Source organism: Plecotus auritus (genome assembly GCF_963455305.1).
Source record: "Plecotus auritus genome assembly, chromosome: 13".
NCBI lineage: Eukaryota > Metazoa > Chordata > Mammalia > Chiroptera > Vespertilionidae > Plecotus > Plecotus auritus.
In genome coordinates, this window is record NC_137779.1 from 17,036,552 (window position 1) to 17,063,307 (window position 26,756).

The following is a 26,756-nucleotide window of genomic DNA, read 5'->3' on the forward strand; positions in this document are numbered from 1 at the left end:
AATGGTATGTTGGATTAAACAATTCTCAGGTCCCTGCCAATTCTAAAGAAAACAAACAAGTTTCGGAGACAGAATGAATGTTACAGATTCTACAATACAGATCAGGATTACTCATAGTGAAGTCCTTCCGGTTTATTCACTCTTTATTTACCCTTAACTAATTCATAATTCTACCAAGCTTGATGATCTGGTTGCCAACCTCTTGTTAAAGTTAAATCCTGCCAGTCTATGATCTCTAAGGGTGGGGAATGGGGGCCTTCAAGCACCTGTCATTCCTGAAAACCTTCCTGAATTACTGAGGATAAGACGTTAAGTGTTCAGAAGAACTTTGAGTCATTTCTTTAAAAGGTGCATTTGTATAGAACATGTTCTATTTAAACAGGTGAGGAACTGTAATACATTGTAGAAAGTCACTCAACATGAACAGTTAACATTTTAAAGGCGTTTTTTCAGCCCAGCCAGAGTGACACGGTTGGTTGAAGTACCATCCTATGCACCAAAAGGCTGCCCAGTCAGGGCACATAAATGGGTTGTGGGTTTGATTCCCGGTCAGGGCGCATGCAGAAGGCAACCAATCTCAATCTCTCTCTCTCTCTCTCTCTCTCTCTCTCTCTCTCTCTCTCTCTCTCTCTCTCTCCCCCCCCCCCCCCGCCCCCCCCAGCATGTACTTAGGTGAGGATTAAAAAACAGCAACTTCACTTTAAAAAGAAGTTCTTTCATTTTGCACTGATTTGAAAGTCTGTAGGGAGGACCTTTTACTCCCCAGTGAAGTCAATTAATGAGAGATGCTATTGCAGACACAGCTATACTATAATACTATTTAAACAGCAGTTATTACATTGCTGTCTATGTATTATGTTTTGTGTGGCTATATTCTTAAATGTCTTGGGGATAGAAATGATAAATTTCTTTTTAAAAATAGATTTTATTGATTCTTGACAGAGAGGAAGGGAGAGGGATAGTTTTTTAAAAAACATATTTTATTGATTTTTTTATATAGAGGAAGGGAGAGGGATAGAGAGTTAGAAACATCGATGAGAGAGAAACATTGATCAGCTGCCTCCTGCACACCTCCCACTGGAGATGTACCCGCAACCAAGGTACATGCCCTTCACCGGAATCGAACCTGGGACCCTTCAGTCCGCAGGCCAATGCTCTATCCACTGAGCCAAACCAGTTAGGGCGATAAATTTCATTTTTATGTAACTTTCCTCTGAGTGTTACAGCATTCTAGAGGGGGAGAAGAAGTGCCCATGAACACATCAGAGTGCGTGATACAAGAAGGCACTTAAATATGTGCTAACCAAATAAAATTCAAGGTAAATCTAAAGGTCTATGTATGTATATGTTTAAATGTTGACTCAATATATGGGTTTTGCAGCAGAGAGACACAGGATTTAGAATTAAAAGATAGAACTAAGTCAATCTTTTTGACCCCTTTTATTATCTTCATTTAAATTGGGATAATAACATCACCTGTAGCAGATGCTAAAGGCTGCCTAGCCTCCTTCTCCCATGCAGGCGGGCCCCCAAGTCTGTTTAGGTGCCCACTGACCACCACAGAACTCTGACCACCACAGAACTCTGGAGTAGGTCCTGATCCATCATCCACCCCAGGTATGACAGGGGCATGTGACTGAGTTCTGGCCAATGAGACATGAGGGGGAAGGATCAACTCGAGGATTCTGGGAAGTTTTTCCTGGTTCTTAAAAATAGCACAAAGCCCTAGCTGGTTTGGCTCAGTGGATAGAGTGTCGGCCTGTGGACTGAAGGGTCCTGGGTTCAATTCTGGCCAAGGGCACATGCCCAGGTTCTGGGCTCGATCCCCAGTAGGAGGCATGCAGAAGGCAGACTATCAATGATTCTCTCTCATTAATGTTTCTATCTCTCTCTCCCTCTCCCTTCTTCTCTGAAATCAATAAAAATACATTAAAAAAAAATAAAAATAGCACAAAGATGCTGGGAGCGGTGGCTCAGTTGGTTGAGCGTTGTCCGGCACACCAAAAAGGTTTCGGGTTTTATTCTCGTCAGGGCACATACCTAGGTTGTGGGTTAGATCCTCAACTGGGGCATGTATGGGAGACAACCCACTGATGTTTCTCTCTCTCTAAAATCAATGGAAAATATCCTTGGGTGAGGATTGGAAAAAAAAATAGACAAGGAAAAATGTTTCTTTTCCTGTCATATTGAGACTGAACACAAGTGCTTTTGATCTATAAATATCCACACTAGCTGTTTCTATTATAGCTTCCTTTTTAAAAGATGGTAATATTTCAGTTAACTGAGGTATGTAGGCATATTGAGGATTTCAATTTAGAATTAGTGACTGCTAATTCTGAACTTAACTGCTATACTTAATTAAACAAGTACTGTTATGAACATCTGTCATTCCAGAAACTACTTTAAACATATGTTGCACTTAACCTTTAAATTCTTATATGTTCTGTTTAGTATTTTAATTCTCACAGCAATTAGTAATAGTCAGCAAATATTTCTGTTCTATTGGTGGAGAAAAAGAGAAAAGAAGTGGCTTAGAGTGACAGAGAAATTAATAAATGTGATTGATACTTATGTAAATTACTTCTTAGATAAGTGCTCTAGCCAACATAGTATACCTTCTGTTTGGACAGTCTAACTGTATGCACCTAGAAGAAGGTCCAAAGCAGAAGTTCCCTTAGGTAAACATATCAATAGTCAGAAGGAATAATCCAGAGTTGGGAAAAAGCACAAATCCTCACCCGTCCCTTACCTTTGGTCTCACAGATCATCACATTACTAAACTCGCTCTCTCCTCCTTCATTGAAGCACTGCATCTTAATATCATAGGAGGTTTCTGGCTGCAGATGCCCAATCGTGTGCCATTGCTTTGAGCCTAGAAAGAAAGGTAAGAGATAAGCTTTGCGTGTCATACAACCTCAATGATATTGTCAACATAATTACTTAATAATTTCAAAATGAGGTGGGAGCAGCATCCATTCCCATATAGTCAGTCTGTACAATAAAAATGTACTTGATGTAAGTATTTTGGTAATATACCACAAATAAATTGTATTTCTATTCCATGGCATGGGAAAAAATGATAAAGAGATAAACTGAATTAAAGATATACCTGTGTGCTGGCAGTAATGCTTTGTTTCATTACAAATAATTGCTGGTGAGTCTTTGTAAAATACGTGTTAATTTCACACAAAGGTGGAAAACACCCTCAGCCCTTTGATCCTCCTGTTCAGCCCACCAAGTCAATCCACTCTGCCCACCCATCAGGGAGCAACACTACATGTGAGATCAGCAAGTGGTGCCTTTCCCAGAACAAGTGACCGTTTACAAGACAGGCTTAGCAAAGCTCTCAATTCTATTGCAAGGAGCTCAACATCAACTGACATAGAAACAAATGCTGAATAAAAGGTTGAGAATAATCAAAAAGCAAACCCACCACGGGAAACCCTCGGCTACTGCTCCACTGTTTCTCTTCTTTTGGGTCAGGGTCTCCAAACCACATAAGTATCTCTAATAGAATGATTCTGTTATCCATGGCACACAGCCAACCTTTCCTTTAGAAACACTCCTAAACTCAACATTCCAGTATAAATCACTCTCCATTTTTACTTCCATGGACCTGTGACAAACTTTAATAAACAGGACACTTCTACCAAAGTTAATTAACTCTTCAAGCACCTTTAATCCCTCTTCAAACTGTTTCCACTGTTTCTGAGGAACTCAGCTATACCACCAACTGATTTAAGAATTAATCAAAGGGGGAGAAAAAAACAAACCACCCGTGCAAGTCAGAGCGATTTGGCTGACTGACCGACAGCGCCAGGTTCCTTTCTAATTCAACCCAGACAGAAATATTTCAATCTGAACGCACAACCCCTTCCCCAGGACACCAATACAAAACCCCTCATTTATAAAGACCCCCGTTTTATACGATGAAGAACCTGTTTGTTCTAGGATCAAGGGACTCTGAAGGGCTCCATAAGTGAGGAAATCTATGACCTGTTTATAAATGTAAAGAGAACCTTAAAGAAACATCACTCAAAATCTGGTTGAGATTAGATCAGACCTATTTCTAAATTCCAAAATCTTTCTCTTTTTAAAATCCTCGCCCAAGGATATGTTTTAATGATTTTAGGGAGAGGAGAAGGAGGGGGCGGGGGGACAGGCAGAGAGAAAAGGAGAGGGAGAGGGAGAGAGAAACATCAATGTGAGATCAGTTTCCTCCCATACACACCCCAATCTGGGATCGAACCCGAAACTCAGGCAAGGGCCCTGACCAGGATTCAAACCCACAACCTTTCAGTGCATGGGAAGATGCTCCAATCACACCAGCCAGGGCAAAATTCCAAAATCTTTCTAAAAAATGTCTATTATTTTTCTCTACCCTTAGGCCTTTCCCAGCCCAGCCCTGCACTCACCTAACTATACACATTCTCATGACTATTTACTACACTAGATCTGAAGTTTTCCTTTCAGAGCAGTAGCAACAATGGAATTAAATTAAGCTTCTGTTATGTTACTAATAAGAGAAAACCATTAAAATAACTGATTCATATTCCATTGTTATGGTAATTATTCCAATGGCTGAAATTACAGGAAACATCAGCAGAGAGAATGAGTTTTTACTGATCCCTGATGAATAAGACAACCAAGTGCATTATTAGGTTTAAAGTCAACAGGCAATTTTTTTCCTGAAAAGATATTTTACAAAAGGTGAGAAACCAAAAGCACAGACTTCAAGATCAAATGACCCATTATTCTGATTTATTTGGAATGCAACTTAACCTGGTAAGATAAAAATATCCAGCAAAAAAGCAGTGGTATGCTAGAAACATTTATAGCTGATCTAAACATGGAACTTAATTCAGAAATAGGATCACTTAATATAACTGTCCTCTTACTGTATTCTTTAACAATGTGAGTTTCCATTTTTTTCCCAAAAGCCTGAATGATCTGAGTCGATATGCGTAAGTAACCTAAAACTTCCCTTTAAAGACAGCTTGACGCACAGCGGGTGAATACTTGTGCTCCTTGGCTTGGCAGAGCAGGCCACTAGTTAACTGCCACAAAAGGAATTTCAAATGCATAAACTTGAAAATAAGAAATAAGCAAATTACACAGCACAGTGCAGCCCACTTAAACATCTAGCTGCTTCGTCTACAACGTTTATAAACACACTCTCTGTGAACCGTGAGGCAAAACGCACACTCACAGGCTCTCCTACTGGATACGAAAGCTCCTTTAAAGCGATTTCCCAGTTCCACACTCAATATTCACATCACACAAACTGGTAAGAGTTCAAAGATGCAACGACAGAGTATAGTTTAAAACTGTTTTCCAGTGGATATTTCTAGAGAGGAGAACTAGGAAGGGTGGGGGAGACAGTGGAGGAGGGGGAGAGGGGGGCGGGAAGAGGGAGAGAAGAGAGAGACAAAGAGACAGGGAGGGATATTCATTTTATTTACATTTGCCTTGTTTAAAACTATTTTATAACAAATGTTTAACCTTTGTCAAAAGCTTTTAAAAATAAATATCTGACAGTCCCACTCTCCTAACCCAGCTCAACTAAAATGAATACGTAGCTAGGACTAAAGTGTAGAACAGGCATTAATAATTCTTTCCACTTCTTTTTTTTAATAGTCTTTTCATGAAGGGGAATACGTGAAAGGAAAAGTGTCCATAACTGTGGGGCTCACTATGTTCACACACGGAACAAGGTCAAGAGAGAACAGTACCGGCATGCAAAGGTCCTCCTCTTGCTTTGCCCAGTCATTTCTCCCTCAAAGCTGCTACTACCTGGACTTCACAGAATTGTTTCGTTACCAACAATTATCTTTCTACATTCCCCCAATTCTTTATGCTTAAAGCAAATTTTAGGAACGGATTTCTTTTCTACTTTTCCAGATTAAGAAAACAGAAACAATTTCATTCAACAAATATTTACTAAGCACCTACTATGTTACAGGTATTAAAACTCAGATGATAAATTTTTCATATTATAAAAGTAATTCCATTGGACAAACATTAAGAGAAATGTTACAATATTTAAAGAAATGTGATTTCATAGCATATTTAAAGTATTTTATTGTAAGACTACATATAACAAAAACTATACGCAGTATTAGATGTCAAGAAGTCATATGAAAATAAGCTTGGCGTAGGGCAATTTTCTGACATGGTCCATTAGGACATAAATATTTCAAAGAGTCGGAATCTTGGAGTGAAAAAAGACCTGAAAGAAGCCTTCCTCCCAAAGCAAGAATCCCATCCAAGATATTACTGAGAGCACCTATGTTAGAAATGCTATGGTAGTGCTGACAGTACCTATGTTAGGAATGCCATGTTAGAGAATGCTTCCTTTATGCTACTTCCTTTTAACTGCCCCTCCCCCAAATGACTGCGCTCCCCTTCCACACAATAGTCTTTAATATCTGAAGACTACTATCACGTTCCTTGTTAGTCATCTTTTTTTTCTGCTGTGAGTTGTGAAACAATTCTGTGATCATCCTAGACATTCTACTGTTCTTTCTGGACTTCATTCATTCATTCAACAAGTAAATACTAAACATTCCACCATTGTATGGATTGGGGATACCACATTGGAAAAAGGTCCCTTCCCCACAGGAGGTTAACATTTAGCGAGAGGACAAGCTTTAAGCAAATAATTTCATATATGTGCACACACACATACATCAATGATAAATTTCTATGAAATCTACATAAAGGGTGTGATTAGGAATTAAGTGGGAGGAGTTTATCTGAGGAAGAAATATTTAAGCTCACAGCAGAGAAGGGCACCTAGATAAAACCTTTGGGAGGGGAGCACGACAGGGAGCAGGAACTGGGATGTGCCAAGGTCCTGAGGCAAGGAAGGTCTTGCTGCACACCAGGAAGCTGAGGAAGGCCCGGGTAGGACAGAGGACACAGTGAGACAGGAAGACGTGCCTGAGACATGGCTGCAGGTGCAGGCAGGGGCCAGCTGATCCTGTGGTGCCTTCAGACCAGATGCAAAGTTCTGAGTTATATTATAAATACAGGAGAAAGGCAGTTTCAACACCCTTCACTGTCTTTTTTTAATGTATATATATATTTTTATTGATTTCAGAGAGGAAGGGAGAGGGAGAGATAGAAACATCAATGATGAGAGAGAATCATTGATTGGCTGCCTCCTGCATGCCCCCTACTGGGGATCAAGCCTGCAACCTGGGCATGTGCCCTTGGCCAGAATCGAACCCGGGACCTTTCAGTCCGCAGGCCGATGCTCTATCCACTGAGCAAAACTGGTTAGGGCACCCTTCACCATCTTGGCTGTTTGTTTGTTTTTCTCTGTGTATATTCCAATTTTTCAGCATCTCTGAAAGTGGATAACATGCTCAAGATGTGATCTTTCTAGTGCAAACTTCAATGGAACTGACTGAGACATTATTTTTTTTAAATACAGCTAGACATTGCCGTTTTTCATACACAGGTTACTATTCATTTATTTATTTATTTTAAATATATTTTATTGATTTTTTACAGAGAGGAAGGGAGAGGGATAGAGTTAGAAACATCGATGAGAGAGAAACATCGATCAGCTGCCTTCTGCACACCCGCTACTGAGGATGTGCCCGCAACCAAGGTACATGCCCTTGACCGGAATTGAACCTGGGACCTTTCAATCCGCAGGCCGATGCTCTACCCACTGAGCCAAACCGGTTAGGGCGTTACTATTCATTTAAACAAAACAGGAAACAGAAATTATTTTCAGATGAACTACTGACAAATCAGACCTCCCCCATACTTTTGTAATGACAATTTTTACAACCGAAATGTAAGCTACTATATATATTAAGTTAAAAAAATTACCTTTCTCTGGGAAAAATTCAAAGTAATAGCACATATACCATTTCAATGTTTTACACTATCTTAACCTAGGATTATGTTGTTCATAATATTCCTTCCAAAACGCCTTTACTGGGACCCCCGCTTGCCAATGGATCTTACCTTCTACGATGTCCCTCTTGTAATCACTGTCATTATCACTGTCTGTTGGCCGGTAATAGATATAAAATCCTTGAATGGGAGTGTTATTGTTAATTGATGGGATGTACTAAAAAACAGAAGCAGAAAACTTGTCAAAAACAAAAATAAATTTAACTTTCAAATCCATTAAGATTTATTTATCTGCATGGCAATATTTCTCTCGATTCATTTTGCAAACATCCTTGATGGCCATTTTAAATTTAATTCGAAGGTATTCAAAGGTATTAAGAGCATTTAGCTTACTGCAGGGCTAACCAAAATTAAAGCAATATATTTCTCAAAGTTCAAAGGCATAAAAGTACATTTGGTTCAAAGTGAATAAATCATGAAATGGCAATTAAGTTAACACTTGGATTAGAGCTGAGGTAACAATAATTTTATTTTTAACCCTACCCCATTTATAACATGTGCTTTTAGACAAATATCTGTGCCCTTCGATTTCCTCACTTAAAAGTTCAAAAATCTGCCCCGCTGGCATGGCTCAGTGGTTAAGCATTGACCTATGAACCGGTTGGATTCCTGGTCAGGGCATAGGAACTGGAATGTGCCATAGTCCTGAGGCAAGAAAAGTCTTGGGTTGTGGGCTCAATCCCCAGTGGGGGGCGTGCAGGAGGCAGCCAATCAATGATTCTCCCTCATCATTGATGTTTCTATCTCTCTCTCCCTTCCTCCCTGAAATCAATAAAAACATATTTTTTTAAAAAGTTCAAAATTTGCTGTTCACTGTATCATGTCATGAGGACATTAAACTATTAACATGGCCAAACCAGACAACCTTCTCATTAGAGAAGACGCGTTACTTACCGTCCACTTTAGCATGATCTGCGTATCACTGACGGCTTCTGTGTGCACAATGTGAGGCCCAGCTACTGGACGGTTAGAGTAACGATTGGGGAACCCAGCCACCTGATAAGGACGAGATGCTGAACTCCGAAAACTCTCACCATGATGGTTGATAGCAATGACCCTAAATTTGTATGTTGAACCTTTTGAGGAGAGAAAAAAAAACAAAAACCACCCAGAATTTTTAAAAAGCTGTAATATGACAACTGAAGGTACAATAACTCAAACTGTGACAACTGTGCTATAACAATAACATACCCTGAAGCCTGTGTGGTAAATAGATTTCTACCCACGTGCCAATTTCTAGCAACTGGTAGTAGCTGCTCAGTGCAGTGTGTTCACAATCCCGAGATGTAAACACCCCGAGAGAGGAATGATCTGTCACCGAAGGGGGCGGACAGAGAACAGGGAGGAGCCCATGTGCTCCTTGCACCATCCAGGTCCAAAGTCACACCCATCGAATACAGTATCAGTGGGGGTGTCTGTGCTCAAGACCAGGTTCTTTTCCCTGGGAGAGAACAGCTGAAGATTTAGTATGGTGAGTACATTTATGAAGAGGTGCTGTGGCGGGTATGTCACTCTGATTCCAGCTGCAATCAGGGGGAAGAGGGAGCAGATTTAGACTACAACCGAAGATACTTATTTGTATTAGATTTAAGAACTTAAAAAACAACAACAGTAAGGGTGTGAGTTTCTGAAAATCTGGAATCTAAGGAATAAATCAGACCCCTAAAGCAAGGTTCCTAATAGTTCAAAAGTACCCAGTGGGCTGCCGCAGACAGTGTTTTCCATCTGAAAAATGTCACGTAGCTTTATACACATTTAAAACTGCCACCTTCTCAGTGGGCTTCCAGTCAAATGACCGAGTAGGTAAGTGTGGTACTGGTATCCTCCCACGATCACATCGAAATTACAGAAAAATAATCCCTGAGAGCTGACTAAAGTCTAGCTGAACACAACTAAGGATGTACAGAAGCCACACTGAGACAGGTAGGAGGGGCAGACACAGAACGGGTTGGTTCCACACTCACGTGTGGCAGTTAAAAGTCAAGAAGGCTATCTCAGCTGCTGAGGTCCCCCTGAGGAGGGAGGGGTCCCCTACCAGGCCCCCAGCCCAGGTTTCCAGTGCAGGGGAGAGAAGTCCCCAGAACTCCTGGCTGTAAAAACCAGCAGGAATGGTGGCTGATTGACACAAAGGGCTGCTGTAGTCCCAGGAGTTCCTCTTAAAGGACCAGTGCACGGACTTACTCGCACTCACTCACTCACTCTTAGCTCCAGCATGAAAAGAACCAGGGACATGTGAGGAGGAGCTCGATTGTCTGGCTCTGGGGAGAAGGCTAGAGGGGCAGCTTTCTTTTAAACAGAAGTGCTGGCAGAAGCCACTTTCCTTTGCTGAGCCCTCCCCTTGTAGACGCAGGCACCATATCTGAGTCTCCATCAACCTGGCTACCATGGTGATGCCTCAAGACCCCACCCAGCCAACTTTTAGGCCCTCCCAAGCCGCTTCCAGTGACTTTTCCATCCAAAGGCCTATCTTGGCTCATGCTGCAAACTTTCCTAAAATCTCTCAAAGGTTCACGAACCCCAAACAGCATCTGGCCTTGGTGTGCCCTGTACCTCTTGCTAAGTGGCCCCAGGCCTGGCACTAGAGGCAGCTGGACTCAGTACACGGCTTGGCCTCTCCTGGGCACCTCTTAGCCCATCACCCTGGCGCTCATGCCAGGTGGCTCCAGGCAGGGCACAGGCAGTGGTTAACCTTGGCCTGCACCTCTCAGGAAGCCCCAGAGCCGACGCACCTGATGGCCAGCTTCAGACCACACTGGAGCACCACGCCACCACTTCCATGGGCGATACACTCAGAGGGCACACTCGGCACTCCCTGGAGCCCCACTGAAGTCAGCTCTGCTCCACGGGGACAGGCCCCTGCGCGGCAGCTCCACGGGGACAGGCCCCTGCGCGGCAGCTCCACGGGGACAGGCCCCTGCGCGGCAGCTCCACGGGGACAGGCCCCTGCGCGGCAGCTCCACGGGGACAGGCCCCTGCGCGGCAGCTCCACGGGGACAGGCCCCAGCGCGGCAGCTCCACGGGGACAGGCCCCTGCGCGGCAGCTCCACGGGGACAGGCCCCTGCGCGGCAGCTCCACGGGGACAGGCCCCTGCGCGGCAGCTCTTCCACTGCAGTCATGGCCTCTTCTTCATATTTTCTTTATTTTCACATTTTTATGCAATAAGCTGGCATTACTTTAACTAAAACTATATGGCTAATGAAACTATGCACCTACAGTCAGCATTGATGGTATAAAAAGGAAATGTTTGAATATTAATACCTGGCTCTAAACTACGAACTTCCACAGAGAGTCTGGAAGGAGGGATATCTTCAGCTGCCACCAGCCAGTCACTACTCCTCATCCGTTTATATTCGACCTTGAAGGCAGTGATTGGAGAACCCCCATTGGCCCGAGGAATCCAAGTGACGTAGACGGACGTCTCTGATGCAGTGGAGATGGTGGGCCGATCGGGGGCCTCTGGAACTGAAAACGGAAACATTCACTTCAGTAACCTGCAGTGTCAGAGACAAGAATAACTCAAACCAAGTAAAAGGGATAACTGCCAAATATTTAATTAAAGGTTCTTCAAACTTTGCCAGAGGTAATAATATATCTTCCTGTGAAAAGGCAATGAAATAGCCAAATACAGGAAATAAAAGGAAGGAAAGTAAAATTAACCTACTAACTTGACAACTGTCTCTGAAAAACTGAACGTTAGTGTAATAATTGTGACCAGGCTAATTTGGGTTCATGGCTAAAACAGTGTATGAGTAATTTTATTATTGGGTGCTTTAAGTCTGATTGTGCTTATAATTTATAGTAAATTTATAGTAAAATTATTTGTTGGTGAATTTAGATGGTTTCTTTATCCATCCTAGCTACATAAAACACATTCAGCAAACAATCTAGAGATTGTTAAATGAGGTGTTGCTATCCTATCTTAACATGCCTCAGGCTATAGGACTGCTACTCCAAAACACGGACTGCTGGGTGTGAATACAGATAAAATTTGACGAATAAAATCAATATCGATAATAACGGAAAGAGAGAGCCTGCTCAGGACGAAAGCAGGAAGGCAGGCTATGTCATCAAAGAAAAGTGCTGTGAGAAAATACATGATCCACACGACCATCCACATGAACACGGAGAGAACGGGGGTGAGCAAGTTAACGTCCAGCAGTTTTCAGTTCCAACGGCCAAGGGAGGGGATGACCTAACCCTCAGGTGAGACGGTCTAGATTCTGTGGCGGATTCTATGGAAACATCAGCCATTGAAACCGTGTACCTACCTCTTCCTGCTGCCCAAGCCATTGTGTGAATCTAACTGGCTCCCCACTTCACTTCCACAAGGAAAGGAAGCTGCTACAAACAGCCTGGTTGGTATGACAGCTACATCACAAATTAGCACACTGCCACTCAGCTGTGAATTCTGTAAAGTGAGCTAGTTCTCTCTGGCCTGCTCCGTTTCTGAGCGGAACAAGGAGGACCCACGCCGGCCATGGTGACATTGCTCAGGTGAAGTCACCAGGGAGTCCTGCCTCTGCCTAGTGCCACACCGCTCAAGCAACACCCTCTGTCTCAACACCCCCTCAACCCAGATACAAGTATAGTACATGAGAACAAAACACTGTAGCAGATGGTTCTTGTATGGAGAAAAGTGTGGCATTTTATACAACAAATGCACTCGTGGATAAAAAGGAATCTACTCAAAGCAGGCAACTTTGAGTGATACTTACTGTATTCCTTTCAAGTTAGAAAGCAATGGAAACAGAACGAACAGAACTGTTAGTAAATCTCTTTAAATACTATATAACCAAACTACTTCCTTCTGTCGATTCATACGGGGTTAAAACTTATCAAAGAGTTTTAATGATGGTATACTTAATGGTAGCTATAGAGTTATTAAAAGTTCATCAAAGAACTCCACAGTTTGAATAGAAAAAGAAAGTTATTAGGGAAAAATATCTCCACAGAGAAGAATATCTTCAATATCTTAAAGAAACAGCATGTGACAGTTAAAGGATAAAGAACGCTGCACTTGGAGCTAAAAAATCTGAATTTGAAAAGCAATTCTTCTGGTTTCTGGATGATCTCAGGCAAGCTGCATCACTGCCTGAGTCTCAGGTTCCTATTTTGTACAATAGATATGCTACCTTATTCATCAGGTTCCTGTGATGATTAAATAAATTACCTAAAAACCATAAGATTGACAAGATATAGCAATGAACCTGAGTGTGACTTGTAATCATTCAATTCAAAAAAGATCTAAATCTTACTATAGGTACCACCATATATTTTGATAAGTCATCAAAAATAAATAAGACTTTTAGAGTTCAAAATATAAATTTGGTTTCCCTGCCAGGGAGGAGACGGAAAAATCCTTTTTGTGAGTTATAAAATCTTAGTACCAGATGTTCTGAATCTGAGTGTATTACCTTAAACACCAATCATGACACTGGGTTCCAAGATTTGGATGCTACAGGGAATTTAAGAAAATGGTTGAAATAGGACCTAGAAGAGTGCATGGTGGATATAACCTGAATAATAAACAAATGCCCTGTCCCATTCCGCTCCCCAATAATCTGAAACAGGTCAGCTACATTTATAAGCGAACAAAGTGAGTAGGAAGATTCATCTTCTTACCTCCGCTGTGCCTGGAAGAGTCTGTCAGGACCACTCCAAAGTGGTCCGCAGCCTCTGAAAGCACAGGGCGCTTCGGAACGCCCGCTGGAGGGGAGGGGGCCTGAGCGTTTTTTGATGAGGTTGTTTTCTCTAGAAAGGTTAGAAAACATGCTGTAACATGAGCTTCTGTATACACAAAGTAAGAAAAGATACCATGACATTCAACTGGCACACAGATGCAAACATGTGGACTTACCTGTCACAGGGTCTAAATTTAAGCTCTACATTGTAAATACTTAGCTCTCAGAGGCCCTGACTTTTAAAATTACTTTATCTATTCTAGTACCTTAAAGGGAAAGCTAAAATGAGTCTTTCTTCACAAGCTAACTTTAATTTACACACAGAAAAAAACAACATACAAACATCAAATGACTAGGGTAAAGGTTTTCAAACTGTCCATTTTTCTCTTTACTGTACATATTTCTTAACTCTAAAACATAAAATTCATTATTAAAGAGCTTCTATTAAGTTTCTTCACAGAATAACTGTTGTACCAAGTTTTAAAATTTCAAGAGGCAAAAAAATTGGGTTATTATTTTAAAACTGAAATACATGCTTATTATTCAACATTTATAGGTCAGACTCTAAACGACTGAGGACTAAATATAAAAATTAACTCAAAATACATTTCAAGGAAAAAATACTCATTATTTTTCTGGCCATCTCAGTACTTAGATGAAAAGGTCTTTTTCAAAAGCCAATTGATAATTTCTTCTCATTCATCATACCTCCTTTCATTATTGTACCCTAATAAACACTGTCCCACCCAAACCCTATCTCCGCTCCCTGAAGTCTTCTTCGCGATCATCTATGGTTTAGCTATGACAGTATCTTTCCCATCAAGCCTCCCTCACAAGCTCCCCGCAGAAAAAATACCCTTTCTCTACACGCCGCTGGCATTTTCTCTGTCAGTCTTTCCTAGCACTTACCAAGTCTGGTCTCTGCCTACACCCTTGCCTTCCTCCTGACCCTACAGCCAGAACTGTCCGTTAAAACATACATCACAACTCTGCTCAGATCCCTACAATGCTCCCAACTCACTCAAAGTCAATGTCGACAAGGTGCTGTGTGATGTGGCCATTCGGTCACCTCCCTGAGTGTTCTCCTCACTTACTCTGTTCCCATCAGAGGCTGCCTTAGTGTTCCAAGGATACACCAAGCACACCCCACCCCAGGGCCTTTGCACTTGCTATTCTCACTGCTGGGATGTTCTTTCCCCAGATAGTCACATGGCTTTCCACTTCACCTCCTTAACATTCTGCTCTGCTGTTGACTGTTCACTGAAGACTTCTCTGGCCACCTCCCTAAACTGTGACAGCTGCGACTCCATACACTTCCCACATCCATCCCCTAATTTATTTTTCTTGCTAACAGTCACCACTTTTAATATACTTGTAACTTAGGTATAAATCTCTCCCAACTAGAACGTAAGCTGCATGAGAACAGGAGTTTTGTCTATTTTGTTTATTGCCAGGCGCATAGAAGCATTCAGTAACTATTAGCTGACCTGAACTGCTGCCTTGTAGTTGGTTTTTATGCTTCTGTCTCACCTTTCTTAGCAATGTGGAAGCTAGAAACAGGATGGATGTTGTCTTGATCACCTCTGTTCTCCCTGCATCGCCTACCCTACGGCCTTACCTATCATAAGCTCTCAAAAATATCTATGGAACACTGCGTGGAATGGAATAATACAACATCCAATGTGGCCAAAAAAAGGTACCATAATAGGCGTATTTAATGAATTTATACATAAGACTCTCTACTAGCCAAAAGGATGCTTCCTAATAAAGCGACACACGACAGCCAGCCATTCCTCTTACGGCAGATTTACTCACCTTTGCTGGTTCGGAAGGTCAGCATGGCAGGCTGTCCTTCGCCCGCTGCGCTTCTTGCTACCATCAAAACTTCATAGAGACTCGATGGCTCCAGTTCCGTCAAGTGGAGCTCGTTTTCACTGCCTGGGACGCGCACTGTGTGCCAGCTGCCCACCACGCCCACACCATCGTCTAGCTACTCAAGAGGAAATAGGCCATTAGAAAAAGGAGATAAAGGGTAGAAAAAGCTTCCATTCAAATTTGATAAAAACTACAATTATTCAATTCCAGGTGAGTTTTGGGAAGTGGTGTACCATGTTAAATAAGAGAGACACAATATTTCTTCATGTTAAGAAATGTAAGGACTATAAGGAGGCGTGCAGCAAGAACCCAGGACTCTCACTGTAAAGACTCCTGGCTCTGCTACCTACCACCAAGTATGGCCTCCAGCAAGTGATTTGTCTCCCAAAGTCCGTTCCTTTTACTTGTAATGGGAACAATACTCGTTTCTTACTGGGCCAATGGGAGAATAAAATCAGTATCTAATAATGTGTATTAATGATAACATACACTATACATAATAAATATGATAAATTAGAATATGTATGTTTGTATATATGGATTATATAATTATGGGTTATATATTTCTAGCATTCTTGCTTCATTCTTGCCACTGATCAATACGTGCTGAATGAAATAAACTTAAGGGATCCAATCCATTATGTCTTCATTAATGGAAACAAGAGACAACCTCATACGGGAGTTTCCATGTGGCTAAAAACACCAGTGAAACTTCCTGCCTCTAGAATCATCCGGTTAGAAAAGTAAAGAAACATTCAAATCTCATGATGTTAATTTTTCCAGATATTAAACATATTACTATTAAAAGATGGATACCAAATATCTTGAACAAAGAAAATGAATTTTAAATATGAGTGCCTCTCTTCCCATTTCATTCATCTGCTGCTCTCATTAAACAGAGGAGAGTTTTTAATTTTGCTTTAATATAAGCCTCTGGAGGGAAAACATCTAGAAAATCAACAGTTTACTGTGATAAATAACCAAACAACACGAGATTCCCATACAATGAAGAAGACAACTTGAGATGCAAATTCTCATCAGAGATTATGCCAGAGGACTTTGTTCAAAAAGTTGTTTTCAATAAGACAATGCTTTATTTGCTAAATAAACTGTATATTACTATGTTAGAGAAGGGGGAATGACTTTTTAAAAATGGTTTATAGCGCTTTATCCCCAAGGGGTTAAAATGTTTGATAAAAGATGCTGAGAAGTCACGGGGTCCTGAGAATACCAATTTGGGGGAAAACTGTTTATACTTCATTCTCACTCCTTTTATAAGCTGGTAAATGCAGCTGGGATGTGTCTCCCAAACTCACCCTCCTGGAGCATCTTTCCTGCCGCGCCCCCAAAGTAAAAGGTCATCAGCATATGCTACACACACAGAGTGAGGGTGTGATGATACCTGAGGAGACAGTACCTTTCGATACTTCACAAAGTAGGCATTGATGGGCAGCCCGCCGTCCTTCCCCGCCCTCCAGAGCAGGTTGTATGTGTCTGCAGTGGGGGTCTGCGGGGGGCTCAGAATGATGGGGGCCTCGGGCACTGAGGCGCCACTCGCACTTTTCTCTGATGGTGACTCCACTGCGCCGGGATGGTCCCTCACTGGAAGTGAGCTCGCGAGTCCAGTTTCTGAACCCTCTCTCTTCTCATTCTGAGCGGCACCCGATGTGACTACTCCTGCTTTTGTATTTGTTTCCAAAGGAACTGCAGAGACAGGGGGCAGGGAGATAGAGAGGGAGGAAGAGGGGAGACGGCTTGAAGAAATGCATGATCCAGAGTCTTCTACACAGTGGTTTAACTGCCTGCCCACACTGATGCAATTTGAGCCTTAAAAGTTAAAGCAGGTAACATTCAATGCAGAATTCATGGAAACCTCTGACCTCCGGTAGCTACCACTTTTGAAAAATCAAGGATGTAATGCAGTAGGTCAGTGGTTTAAAGGATGCTGAGCACATCTTAATGCACCAAGCATGGTGCCAGATATTAATAAACATCATCTTATTTAATTCTCAAAACAACATTCTTAGATAGTAATACTCCCACTTTATAGATGAAGAAGTCAGGGTTTTGAGGGATTAAGTGACAACAGCTGGCAGGCGAATGTTAGCGCTGCTAGGAAGAAGCAAGAGGGCAATATATTAAAACAAATACATTGCCAGTATGAGAAAACTTAAGGATTGACAGCCCAGGTTCTCTAAAGTGCTATTAACACTGACCCAAAAAAAAGTCTCCTCTTTTTTTTACCACTTTTGTGGAGGAAGGGAGCACAGGAAACAACGTGGAGTTTCTTTTCCACAGTGAAGTCAGATTTCTGGTAAAAAGAGGGTGTGTTTTTAGGAGAACTACTGCAGTTTAGTAGAGAAGCAACAAAAAACAGTACTAACAGTGTAAGGTCAGTTCTCTGCTTGTTTAAAAGAGAGAAAAGGTGTCCCAGGAGCATCCTCCATCAAAGAAAACAAGAAGCTAGTGAGAAAATAATATAGAAGAAAACTAATTAAGCTCACTGAGACTTCAAAATATTGCTCCTGGAACGGCCATGTTTACCTAGTGAGTCAGAACGTGGGCTGATGGGAAGGGTGGGATCTGGTGCCTGCTAATGCAGATTCGGACGCAAGCATGTGGAGTAATTAGCTGTGGCTCACGGTATGGAGAAACCTTTTTATCAAGAGCAGTTTCTGGGATCCTCTGGGCAGGTTACCACTGGGAAGTGGTGTTTGGCTGTAGGGGAGTTTAAATACCGCATGCCTCAGTTTATACAGAGGAATGAGAAAAACTGCATGCTCCATCCAGCTGTGTCTCAAAGTTCTACTCTCTTACTCAGGATGCAATGTGACTGCTCCATACCCTTCTACACAGAGGATTCAATCAATCTTCATTTACTATCCCGATCATATAACTTGAGCCCTCACAAGATGCTAGATACAATTTATAAGGCCTTAACAGTACTTTCAAAAATTTTTTCACATACGTTATTTCAACTTATCTTCAAAGCAACTCTGTGAAATGGCCAGAATAGATATCTAGCGTTTTGTAAGGTGGAATGGTTTTCTGCACTGGAAAAAGATGGATAAAACTGTGGTTTTCTAAATACTGCAACTATGGCAATGAATTTAATGACTTAGTTGAAACTAATCAAACAGGGAATATAACCATATCTGTCAAAGTTGTTCCTACTGTGACCACTCAGAACAGCAACCCCACCCAACACTCTAGGAAACCCAGGCCAACTCCCATAGGGGTCTCGAAGAGTTACAACTCACTCTACAAATATCTTCACATCCACTACCTCAAAACTCAAGGTCTCTGGAAAGAAAAAAACTGGTGATGCCTATGTGTGTGTGGGGGGTAGGGAGAAGGGGGGAGATAGTCCTCTCTCTCTTTGACCTTGCCTACTCCCCCGTTCACAATAAACAAGTAAATGGCTGTCAGTACACTGAAATTTAATAAGGCTCAGATTCCTGTGGAAAGAAGCGGAATGTACAGTTCTTTTTTTTTTTTTTTTTTTAAATATATTTTATTGATGTTTCACAGAGAGGAAGGGAGAGGGATAGAGAGCTAGAAACATCGATGAGAGAGAAACATCGATCAGCTGCCTCCTGCACACCTCCCACTGAGGATGTGCCCGCAACCAAGGTACATGCCCTTGACCGGAATCGAACCCGGGACCCTTCAGTCCGCAGGCCGACGCTCTATCCACTGAGCCAAACCGGTTTCGGCGGGAATGTACAGTTCTGAGCATTAATGAACTCAGTTGCATCTCAATAATTATTAGAGCATGTAAAAGAGGCAATGCAGGACCACTTAGGCAGGATGTAAGTGACGGGGTTACTATACATAAAAATGGTATTTATCAAGACATTAAAATCGAGAAGGGGGCCATCTTAAAGGTCCAAGAAGATCTAATCTAAACAAGGCAGTTTATGTATCTTTTAAGGGCTTCAGATCATACGTAAAGTGAGGCATTTAGATGAAATATCTAGTTTCATCAGCTATGGCTATGACCTCTATAGCTCCCTCTACCCTACGTTTACATAAAACCACCACTTCAGCTAAATGCTCCCCAAGCAGCAGCTGCATTACACCTGTCTTACAGCTAACAAATTTGTGAAGAGCCACCTTATTTTTGCTTAGCAGAATCAATACATAAACACACACATATGCATATTCATATACACTGAGTGGCCAGATTATTATGATCTCTGAACGCATAATAATCTGGCCACTCAGTGTGTGTGTGTGTGTGTGTGTGTGTGTGTGTATGTATATATTAGAGGCCCGGTGCATGAATTCGTGCATGGATGGGTCCGGCCGGCCTGGCCAGGGGGAGGGGACATGGGCGGTTGGCCGGCCTGCCTGCTGGTCGAACTCCTGGTCGAGGGGACAATTTGCATATTAGCCTTTTATTATATAGGCTATACAATGAATGGCCAGATTATTATGCGTTCAGAGATCATAATAATCTGGCCACTCAGTGTATATCTATAAACTTATACAGCACTCAATACCTTCTTTAGTTGAGGATTCGTAAAGTTACTAAAATCAATGACTATTCCTTCCTTCCTTAATCACCAAATGGGTGATTATAATTTAATAATAAGTAGATGGTAATAGTCATACCCTAACACTTAGCATTTATTGGAGGATTTCTGTTGCTAGACACCATTCTTTGCACTTTACACCTATTAACTCCTTGAATGCTCACATGGACCCTAAGATAGGGCATGTCACTATACCTGTTCCGCAGGCGAGGAAACAAGCGCAGACGGGTTCAGTAACTTGCCCCGGGTACAAAGCTCCTGCGTGGCAGAGCAAGCCTCACACAGCCTGCGAGCTGACACTCACATCATCCCCGCCTCTACATGCATGCAGTGAGCAGCACAGAGTGGAAATGGAGTCCCTGGCCTTCCCCTCTCTTTCCACCTCCAGCCTCAACCAGAGTTAGGGTCCTTGCATACATGCAAATGGAAAGACAGGGCACATCCACTCTCTATCTACCTCACTATCACTCCTATGCAGACGACCAGCCCCTGGCCACTCCCCTGTTGCAAGGGACCTACACTCCCCTGGCCACTCCCCTGGTGTAAGGACCTGCACTCCCCTGGCCACTCCCCTGGTGTAAGGACCTGCACTCCCCTGGCCACTCCCCTGGTATAAGGATCTGCACTCCCCTGGCCACTCCCTTGGAGTAAGGACCTGCACTCCCCTGGCCACTCCCCTGGAGTAAGGACCTACACTCCCCTGGCCACTCCCCTGGAATAAGGACCTGCACTCCCCTGGCCACTCCCCTGGAGTAAGGACCTGCACTCCCCTGGCCACTCCCCTGGTGTAAGGGACCTGCACTCCCCTGGCCACTCCCCTGGAGTAAGGGACCTCACACCCCTGGCCACTCCCCTGGTGTAAGGACCTGCACTCCCCTGGCCACTCCCCTGGAGTAAGGACCTGCACTCCCCTGGCCACTCCCCTGGTGTAAGGACCTGCACTCCCCTGGCCACTCCCCTGGTGTAAGGACCTGCACTCCCCTGGCCACTCCCCTGGTGTAAGGACCTGCACTCCCCTGGACACTCCCCTGGTGTAAGGACCTGCACTCCCCTGGCCGCTCCCCTGGTGTAAGGGACCTCACACCCCTGGACACTCCCCTGGTGTAAGGACCTGCACACTGGTGGTGTGGCCTACACTCTGGAGGATGTACCAGGGGAAAGACCTGCGTGGAGTCAGACCATACACTAATTAAAGCAGGGAATTCTGAAGCCCCAGGCCTGTTGTACAGAAGGAGGAACAGGGCACCAGTCTCCGGGTAAGCAGCCCCTTGACCCTATGGACTCTGACCTGTGGGGCCTGAGGACCCGAGGACCCAGCAGAAGAGGGCCACATGAAGACCCCTAAAGCAGAGGCCCAGGGCAGGAACCACGGGTCCAAGAGTAAGGGCAGCACAGCTCTGTGACAGTCTTACTCTCACAGGACAATATGGTGACAACCTCACTCAGCTGACTACGTGCTGGGAATGCTGCTGTAAATATCCACTGAAGGCCCTGCTGGGTAGCTGGGCTGGTGAGAGCGTTGTCCCAATACACCAAGGTTGTGGGTTCAATCTCCCGCCAGAGTCACATACAAGAAGCAACCAATGAATGCTCGCCCGCTCTCCCCCTTCCTCTCTCTCTCTCTCAAATTGATAAATGAAATTTAAAAAATTTAAATACCTACTGATGTAAGGTTTGAATTTAGTCAAATTTGAATTAATTTTAATAATATTGATATTCTATTATCAGTACTTCAAAAACTAGATAATGTTTTTAAGTCACCACCAAAAAAAAAAAAATCAGTAAAATATACAGAGTTAATATTATACACCCCATTAGAAAAATAACAAATAAGATGGGGGACACACAGGCAGGCATCGTTTAAGAGTAGCAGGACTGCACTTGCTTTATGAAAGACAACCCTTCAGAAAACCAGAAGCATTCATCACGAAAAGGGGTCTGTGGGGTCTAGAATGAGTCGCCCCAAGATGTGCCTCAGTGGTATGCAGACTGTTTCTAGAGAAACCTCTTCCCCTGCCTCACTACCTGGCAGAATTTTATCAGAGGCCTTGCCCATGAGGGATGAGCAGAGACAACCCCTTCTGACTATCCACAGGCAGGGCAAACTTCTGTTACTAAAGGTCTGCTCTTATCACCTGCCATGACCTTATGAAGTTCCCCAGGCACCTTCCCACATCCTAGCTCTGGGTGTCCTATGTACCCATGTTCCCTTTCTGTCTTGGAACCACTCCTGCATGTGGGGTCTCTAGCTCTCTCATGAATGTGGGGTTCCCATACACATGTATGTATTAAACTTGGTTCTTTTCTCTTGCTAATCTGCCTCCTGTCTATGTGATGATTAGACCAGCCTTGAGGATAGAGGGACGTTTGTTCCTCCCACACAGGTCATATCTGGAGCTTCCCAACGACAGCTTCCATATGACAACTACAAGCTTAGCAAACACATCAGAAATGGAGACCAAAGTTCAGCCAGTTCGTGTTAAGGCCAAATACCAAAACTACAGTTCACATATCACTGTCATCAGGGAAAAATATATCTTTAGAGATTGCTGGATTCATTAAACTACTACTTTAAAGTACTTTATCTCCAATTACCACAGAAAATCATTCACCTGGAAAAGAAAACACCAATGGCAACTCACCCACTGTGAGGACAGCTTCCGACTGCGTGGAGCCATGTTCATTTGTGGCTTCGCAGGTGTACTTCCCAGCATGCTCCTGAGCGACGGCCTGGATGTACAGTGAGCTGGAGCCACCTCGGGACATGACGAGGTAGACAGGCTCAGCGTCAAAGCCCCCGGGTCTTAGCAAGTGCGACTTTCGGGATTTCGATCTAAGGACTTGAGACGGGTGGCTGGTTATCAATCCATGCCTGTCATACCAGCGCATGACCGGAACTGGCACTCCGGTGGCATTACAGGACAAAGTCACAAAGTCTCCAGCTGCCACCTTCGTACTTGCTGGGGCTGTAATTATTACTGGCTTGAGCCCACTGTCTGTTAAAAAAGTCATTCACATAAAAAACATTAAGAACATTATATTACAGTGCAAAATAATTCCATCCTATTGTATAAAAGTTCTCAATGTTGTGAGCAAATGACAGTCAGAAACATCTCCTTTATACATGTTTCTAAACAGTGTTTTACATGCAGAACAGTGTGAAGAACACGATCATTCACCGAAATAGTGTTTGCAATGTCACACACAAATAGTGATACAGTCAGGATAGTAATGATTAGAACAAAGACAATTCCCTTGTTAGTTCTCTTCTCAACCTGCACCAAGTAAAACATCAATAAAAAGTAGGATTTTTCGTAGTTGTGGAGTCCCAGACATTTCCCACACAGATTTCCTGTCCTTCAGAAAGAAAGGAATGTATATAATCTGCAGAGAGCTTTCCAATTGGTATCCTGTACACACTTGACCACTAAAAATATAGACCGTGTGAAGCCAAAACCTCAGACTTTAACATGAAAAAGGTGTAAAGTGGTAAAAAACTATTCCTTCATGAAAATAGTCAATTTCTGGTGGTGGGAGATAGGATTAGGCAATCCATAATAATAAAATCGTAATATGCTAATTAGACTGGACACCCTTCTGGACAAAGCCAGGGCTGTGAGTGTAGCCCAGGTCCCAGGTGCCAGAGGGAAGCCGTTGCTGGCAGCTAGGTGTAGGAAGGCCTACTCTTGCACGAATTTCGTGCATCGAGCCTCTAGTGCAGTGGTTCTCAACCTTTCCAATGCCGTGACCCTTTAATACAGTTCCTCATGTTGTGGTGACCCCCAACCATAAAATTATTTTCATTGCTACTTCATAACTGTAATTTTGAATCGTAATGTAAATATCTGTGTTTGTGAATAGTAATGTAAATATCTGTGTTTTCCGATGGTCTTTGGTGACCCTGCTACTGGTTCTCAGCCTGTGGGTCACGACCCACAGGCTGAGAACCACTGCTGTAGAGCCTCCCATACACCAAAAAGTTGCAGGTTCAATTCTTGGTCAGGGCATATACCTAGGTTGCAGGTTGTATCCCTGGTCAGGGAAGTGTGGGAGGCAACTACTTAATGTTTCTTTCTCATATCAATCTTTGTCTTTCTCTATCTCTCTCCCTTCTTCTCTCTAAAAAAAAAATCAATGAAAACATATTCTTGGATGAGGATTTTAAAAACAAAAGCTTGGGAGAAAAGTTTGCTCTGAGTACAAGTTGATAAACATACTTTCTACCATATCATGAACATTTTTGTTTCTAAAGGTGGCACCAACTCTTTGCTTTTGGTCCCCGGTATTGTCAGGACTATTTCTTTTCTTTTTTAAAATATATTTTTATTGATTTCAGAGAGAAAGGGAGAGAGAGATAGAAACATCAATGATGAGAGAGAATCATTGATCAGCTGCCTCCTGAATAACCCCACTAGGGATTGAGCCAGCAACCCGGGCATGTGCCCTTGAACAGAATCAAACCCGGGACCCTTCAGTCCGCAGGCCAACACTCTATCCACTGAGCCAAATCAGTTAGGGCATTGGGACTATTTTTAAGTATGCCTACAATGGAATACTGATGACAAATGACATTTTCTCCAGCATATCTTTCTCTTTCTCTAGTCCAACTTCCTGCATTTAAGAACCAATCAACATTTGCCACTATCAGATCTCTGAATTTGGTACTATCAGATCTCTGAATCTCTTATGTGTTAAATGCTATGTCTCACTAGTCATAACCTGCATTTCCCTGAGCACTAATGACGCTGAACATCTTTTCACGTGTTTATGTGTCACGTAGTTTTCCTTAGTGAAATGTCTTTTGTCCATTCTTCTATTTGATCATTTATCTTTTTTGCAATAGTTCAGGGTTCTTTGTGTATACCACATACTGTTCTTTTGTTAGTTACTATGTTACTAGTATCTTCTCCCACCTTCATTTCATTTTTAATGGTATCTTTTAATAACTAGGAGATTTTAATTTCAATAGTCATCAATCTTTTTAAATATTAGCCTGAAATATCTTGTTAAAAAGTTTACTGAGATCATATAGACATTCTTCTATGATTTCTTCAAAAACTTTGCCATTTTGCCTTTCTATATAGATCTTTAACCCACTGGGAATTTCTTTGGATACAATATGAGTTAGAGATTTACTTTCTTCTTTTTCTCCACTTCGTTAGACAATTATTTCAAATCAAAACTTGACCTGGAGATCCTACCCCCTGGTGCTCTGCAAAGCCACCTAAGTCACATCCTTGAGTGCAAATGTCTTTTTGAAGATCTCTGTCTCGTTCCAAGAGTCTATTTTTCTGGTCCTGCATCAATACCACTGTCTTAATTACCCCAGATTTTTATATATGTTCTAATATCTGGTAAGGCAAGTACCCCACATTTTTTTCTTTTTTAAGACTGTCTTATCTATTCTTGGACCTTTGATCATTCATATAAATTTTAGAATCGGTTTGTCAAAGTCCTCAAAATATTCTGATTAGAATTTTAATTGAAATTGCAAGAATCTACAGAAAGACCTTGGAAAGATCTGTTGAAAAATATTTTTTAAAAAATTGTTAATGAGCTGCTTAATAAGGCTGCTTCATGGACATGCCTATCTGCAACTAGGAAGGACCAGGGAACACGAAGCAGTTCTGTGACAGTGACAGAATCATTCCCTTTAGTTAAATTTCAACCATAACAAAAGCTTGTCTGAAAAGTAGGATTTCCTATAATTAATCACATGACCTAAACACTACCTTTTTCAATGTCAAGTCTCCCAGTAGACTGCATAAATCCAATCCCATTATCCGCCACACACTGATACAGGCCAGAGTCTTCCAGGGTAACACCACTGATTTTCAATCCACTCTCTGCAGTGAGATGTCGTGGGGAAGGATGAATGGGCTGTGCATTATGAAACCAGGTACGGTTGGGGGATGGGTTCCCACGAACCTCACAGGTGAATTGAACTGTGGCCCCCAGAGACACAGTCTGATCCTGCAGTCCTTTAGAAATTGAAGCATGTTCTGAAAACAAAACGTAAGTTATCACATGAGTCAGATAAAATCTTCCCTACCAATAACTAGTTAAAACCAAACTGGATTGTTTATTCACATTCTCCCATCTGCTGTGGTCAAGAAAAAAATTAGAAATGTATTTTAACTTTCCTTTCATAGGGTAAACCATATGTTACTAATATGTTATAATCTCTTTTTATAGCTCTCTCCACCCACTTAACTCCCCCAACACACACACATACACATACAGAGTTTCTAATTTAGGGATTCTCTTAGCATTAGTTTCAGGTGATTTGTTTGAAATAATGTAATAGTTTCCCTGGCTTTCAAACAAGAGACAAAACAGAAAAACTTTTATTCAGAAGTTACATTATTTTTATAGCCAATTCTGCTTTGAGCTTAGGTGTATCCTGGCCAAAAAACTTCCTTTAATATCCATCAAGTGAGTTTTTACCTAAACAAAGTAAATCATGCACTGACATTTGTAACATATGCCCAAATTAAGTGATTATGCTTATTAATCTAGTCCTAACGATCATTAAACCTTAAAGCCCATTTGCCATACACTTACATTAATTCCAGTGTAACCTACATCAGGCCACTGTTGCAATTACACACGTGCAGATTTACAAAAACTGTATTAAGTATGAAACCATTTACCACCTATTTTTTCTGGTTTTCATGAAAACCTGCTTTGATAAAGGAAAACATTTTCTGCTACTACACATGACAGTGT

At 42.2% G+C, this 26,756-nt stretch overlaps 1 protein-coding gene across 1 annotated transcript in view; it reads right to left on the reverse strand.

The window, feature by feature from the left end:
- The window catches only part of CDON (cell adhesion associated, oncogene regulated), a 45,873-nt gene that overhangs the window by 13,263 nt on the left and 5,854 nt on the right, over positions 1–26,756 (reverse strand). Inside the window, exons 6-14 of the mRNA XM_080650815.1 lie at positions 25,760–26,029; positions 22,670–23,023; positions 16,907–17,193; positions 15,430–15,604; positions 13,556–13,684; positions 11,192–11,395; positions 8,827–9,008; positions 7,984–8,089; positions 2,750–2,872 (exon numbers count right to left, since the gene is read on the reverse strand). Of these exons, the coding sequence (XP_080506941.1) occupies positions 2,750–2,872; positions 7,984–8,089; positions 8,827–9,008; positions 11,192–11,395; positions 13,556–13,684; positions 15,430–15,604; positions 16,907–17,193; positions 22,670–23,023; positions 25,760–26,029 (1,830 nt within the window). The remainder of the gene's footprint in view (positions 1–2,749; positions 2,873–7,983; positions 8,090–8,826; positions 9,009–11,191; positions 11,396–13,555; positions 13,685–15,429; positions 15,605–16,906; positions 17,194–22,669; positions 23,024–25,759; positions 26,030–26,756) is intronic.